This window comes from Penaeus monodon, chromosome 8, assembly GCF_015228065.2.
Source record: "Penaeus monodon isolate SGIC_2016 chromosome 8, NSTDA_Pmon_1, whole genome shotgun sequence".
Taxonomy (NCBI): Eukaryota; Metazoa; Arthropoda; class Malacostraca; order Decapoda; family Penaeidae; genus Penaeus; species Penaeus monodon.
Genome location: NC_051393.1, coordinates 10,721,910 through 10,726,909, shown reverse-complemented (window position 1 = coordinate 10,726,909; position 5,000 = coordinate 10,721,910). Strand labels below are relative to the sequence as shown.

The 5,000-nt window shown below is 37.5% G+C and overlaps 1 protein-coding gene across 1 annotated transcript in view; it reads left to right on the top strand.

The window, feature by feature from the left end:
• The window catches only part of LOC119576139 (DNA-directed RNA polymerase I subunit RPA1-like), a 30,134-nt gene that overhangs the window by 13,579 nt on the left and 11,555 nt on the right, over positions 1 to 5,000 (top strand). The window contains exons 10-17 of the mRNA XM_037923705.1: positions 1,838 to 2,533; positions 2,664 to 2,837; positions 3,012 to 3,170; positions 3,469 to 3,626; positions 3,803 to 3,884; positions 4,067 to 4,267; positions 4,397 to 4,525; positions 4,723 to 4,890. Of these exons, the coding sequence (XP_037779633.1) occupies positions 1,838 to 2,533; positions 2,664 to 2,837; positions 3,012 to 3,170; positions 3,469 to 3,626; positions 3,803 to 3,884; positions 4,067 to 4,267; positions 4,397 to 4,525; positions 4,723 to 4,890 (1,767 nt within the window). The remainder of the gene's footprint in view (positions 1 to 1,837; positions 2,534 to 2,663; positions 2,838 to 3,011; positions 3,171 to 3,468; positions 3,627 to 3,802; positions 3,885 to 4,066; positions 4,268 to 4,396; positions 4,526 to 4,722; positions 4,891 to 5,000) is intronic.

Below are 5,000 nucleotides of genomic sequence, written 5' to 3'. Positions count from 1 at the left end.
GTATATCTGTGATATGATGCATTTCAGTTGTGAATACACTCATACCTCATTTTAACAAACAAAATGGGACATCAGTCCAATATTGCCAATTGACCATAGTTACTGATTGTGTAGTGGCAAATATCATCATTTACATTACAAAAGAAAGATCAGTGATACAGTACTCAACTATTAATCGAGCACATATATCCAATTTGATTGTGTTAAATACCTATATTTCATCTTTTTATTTTTTATTGCCGTATTCCTCACACACCCACTTTCTAATCAACTCAAGCTTTTGTGCTTCTGTTAAAATCACCCCCTTCTGCTTTTTTACTCTTCCTCCAGACGACATGGTAATAGAAAATGAAGAATACTAAATAACTGAACACATAAAAAGATGTGGAAGGACTATGGAGCAATGTACAATACATGTAGTTACACTTATATTAACATAAGGATGCCAAAAAGCGAACAGCTTGTGAAGCAGTGGCTTGTGTCCAGTGTTGCCACAACTTTGGCCACAACTTGCAGGACTTAGAGACTAAGTCAGCTACTTCAGATTTTGCCCGTTACTTCCAATATTCATTAACCCAATCGCCACGTTTGGCAAGAATACATGCCATGCCCACTGTAACACAGGTTTATTTATTGTATTCACACATAGATGGCTCTACAAGTGCTTAGTCATCAAGGGGTCACTTATTAGTCCTACCTTTCTCACCTGTTTACCCTTTTCCTTGACTTTTGGAAAGGATCTTTTGCATTATTTCATTGTCTTAAATGTTAACAAGATTTTAATAATACTTTAATAATCATAACATCAATAACAGTATTGATATCAATTGTATTAAAAGGAAAAACGCATTTTCCCGCCAATTCAAGGAATGGCGAAATCAAGATTGGTCAGTAGGGCCTACTGATAGACTCCTTGGAGGCTGAGCACATGTGGAGCCATCTGTATGTAACAAAATTCACAAAAACCTACAAGGGACAGAACATAAATCTGGGGTGATTGGGTTAAAGGGAGGCCCATAAAACCAAGGTGTGAATGCAGTCTGTTTTGAGCTCCTGCATTTTTTTTTCTTTTGTTTCTTTCTTTCCTTTTTTTATTTCATTTTATTCTGTAACAAGGTGTGATCTGATTGGTCAGATCCATTTTTTTATGTACATATATATTTATAACTAAAAAGACCAGTTTGAAATTGGATCAAAATTGTAAACACTGGACAATACCAGGACAAAGCCTACTAAAGTGTAATATATTGGAAAAGCTTCTCTTCTTAAGCAATTATTGGCAAGACAATCAGATTTTTACACAAAAATTATGAAAGAACCCATTTTGAATGAGTCTTGTTATTTTTTGTGTGAAGCAAATATTCCTCTCTGAAATATTTCATATATTTAATGAATCACAAAGAAAACTAAATTAGAAAAAAATAGTAACAATAATAAAGAGAGAAAAAGAAATATTCTTTTTTTCTTTGTTTCTTTCTTGATAAATCAAGTACCTATGTATATTCGCAACATGCTGAAGTCCATGTATATGTGTGGAGCACAAACTGCTGAAAGTACCAATCCACCCCATAGTGCTAATACCCCTGTTACACCAAGCAGTAGTATGACAATCATATGCTAATACCCCTGTTACACCACGCAATGGTAAGACAATCATATGCTAATGCCCCTGTTACACCAAGCAGAGGTATGACAATCATATGCTAATGCCCCTGTTACACCACGCAATGGTAAGACAATCATATGGTAGTTTCCCTGATCCCCCTTCCTCAGGAACTCATTCCCTTTTCAGTTGGTCAAGATTTTCTACATATTTTCTTTTCTCATTCTTCTTTAGGTAATAAATGGTGCATATGAGTACCCCGGAGCTTTGATGGTCGAGGATGAAGAGGGCAGTAAGAAACGTCTCACTACTCTGGATAAGAACCAGCGTATTGCCATAGCTAAGCAGTTACTCACTCCAAAAGAATCACATGTAAGAAAAGTTAATGCTACCAAAATTGTCTACAGGCACTTGCAAAATGGTGATTTAGTTCTGATGAACCGTCAGCCAACCTTACATAGGCCAAGTATACAAGCCCACAGATCGAGAATTATGCCAAAGGACCGTGTGCTGCGCATGCCTTATGCCAACTGCAAGGCCTACAATGCTGATTTTGATGGAGATGAACTCAACATGCACTTCCCTCAAAATGAGCTAGCACGCAGTGAGTCCCACCACCTCATCACGACCAAAAACCAGTACCTCACTCCGAAGGATGGCTCTCCTCTGGCAGGTCTCATCCAGGACTGCGTTGTGTCTAGTGTAATGCTGACCATGCGTGGGACATTCTTCAGCAAGGAGGACTACCAGCAGTTGCTCTACTCGGCACTTGCCGAAGAGACCAGGAAGATCGAGATTCTCCCGCCATCTATTTTGAAGCCAAAAATGCTGTGGTCTGGAAAGCAGGTCATTTCCAGCCTCCTTCATAACATCATCCCTAAGACAAAGGCCAGACCTTCTTTCAGCTTCAGAACTTCAGTCAAAGTGGATGTAAGTGGAAAGAGAGTATTTATCTAACAGCATACTTTTTAGTTTTGATATTACTTTTATGTCTGTATGCTTGCTGAATCTGTGATGAGATTTTTATATTTTTTATTTCTCTTCCTCCTCTATTGGACAGTTGTGGCAAACAAGTGAACCCAGAATATGGAAAGCAGGTGGAAAGCCAGAGAAAAGGAAAGAGTGCATGACAGAATCAGATTTTGTCATGCGCGATGGAGAACTCTTGGCTGGAGTGATTGACAAGAGTGCCATAGGATCTACCAGCCACGGCTTGGTTCACGTTTGTTATGATGTAAGTCGGTATCTTTCTAAACGAGGGTGTACTTCTTTTGTATAGGGTTATTTCTAAAGATAAGAAGGTACCCAACCAGATAGTTTAAAGGCCAAGATGTCCTGATGTTATTGAGAACAGATGTAGACTCTTATCTGTAAATTAGTTTAATCTTTGATATTTTTTATGCTTCAGCTTTATGGTGGGTCAGTTGCAACGAGAGTACTAACAGCCATCAACAGACTGTGTGTGTACTACCTACAGTGGTCAGGTCACACCATTAGCGTAAAGGAGTTTGTCACATCAAAAAGTCTCAGTAAGAAGCGAAGGGAAAGTCTTGCAGAATTAGTCAAGGTAAAAGCATTGAATGATTTTCTGATATGTTTTAAAAACTTCTCAAGATGTTTTCCTAATAATTGATTTATATCCAAATACTGGAAGGAAAGAGATTGATCCAGGAACTTGATACAAAAGAAAAGAAAGAAATCATCAAACTGGAAAAGTTGTCTTCGGAGTGTTAATTACATTAACAAAACAAACCTTTATATATATATATATATATATATATATATATATATATATATATATATATATATATATATATATATATATATATACCCAGCTCATTCAGCTTTTATGAACTATATTGCAGAAAGCCCCAAGCAAAGTGAGTCAGAGGCTTCATATCACAGAGCATGATTTTAGAGATTACTTTGAAAATTCACACATGTCTGGGAATGAAAAGGACATGGCTGCCATTGATGCAGCTTACACAGCTGCCCTGGGTCCCACCACCTCTGAGATCACAGCGTGAGTTCTTTGTGATTTATGTAATATTTTATGTGTTGTGTCTTTGTTTTATAAGTATAATATGCAGATGTGTGTAGCAGTGTGGAAAATCTGTCTTGCTAGCACGTTATATTCAAAAATACATGTTCCTGCATAATTAGGAGTGACAGAGCATTATTCAAACTTTTTTTTAACAGAGAAAATGAGAGAGGACTTCTCCGTTGCAGCCTAGACAACCACATGCGAATGATGGTGGACACTGGTGCAAAAGGTTCAAAGGTAATAAGACCTAGAGCTTGACTTGGCCATTCTTTAGACATTGTGGTCAAGAAATTTATTATATATGGAAGGAAGATGTTTTGAATTGATTCATTGTTAGCAACTAATAATTTATCATGTGGAAGAATGTAAGGTAGATTCAGAGGGGGAAGATTTAAATATCTCTTTCTTTGCCCCCAAAGGTTAACATGAACCAGATGGCTTCACTCTTTGGATCTGTGGCCATTGATGGCAAGAGAATGCCCATAAGCATTACGGGGAAGTTTTTGCCGTCATTCAAACCTTATGAAGCCAATCCACGTGCTGGAGGTTATATCCCCCATCGCTTCATGACAGGGATGGATCCTCAAGCATATTTCTACCTCTGTATTGTAGGCCGTGATGTAAGTACAATATTAGTTATTATTGGATTCTTGTGTCAGAACTGATATATCAGCAATTACTGCATCTCTGTGGTTTGTGAGAGGTGCCAGAGGTGTCTTATAGCTTATGCAATTATGATTTTTCCCCAGAGTTTACAACATACAGCTGTAAAGACAGCCAACAGTGGTTATTTACAGCGATGTCTTATCAAGCATTTGGAGGGGATACAGGTCAAATATGACATGACAGTGAGAAATAGTGATGGACTTGTATTACAGGTATTGCTTTGATTCCTCTTTTTGTAGTTTAGATTACAAGTCGTTAAACAGTTAATAAATGAATTAAAGTGAAGGTCATATATTTTTAAATGTCTAAAGTCAGTTTCATATGCAAGTGGAAACACAGAAAATAACAAGGATTTTGTATAATAAAGATTGAGTACTTGCCTCACCCCAGTCTTCTGTTTCACCCACAGTTTGATTACGGAGAAGATGGACAGGATGTGACAAAGGTTCCCTTCCTGAAAAATAGCTACACCATGAATGTGTTGGTAGAGAATTACAGTCGGCTTTTAGAAGACCGTTCACTTACCATTGCTAAGTCTGTAGGGGACAAAGAAGAAGTAGACCACTACACAAAGAAGGTATAGAAAAATATGGTGTTTCTCAGAGTGAAGTTTAGTTATGAAAAAGTTCTCTTGATTGAGAAGAGTTGTAGAAGTGTGTGAGTTTGTGCGTTTTTGTTTGTGTGTGC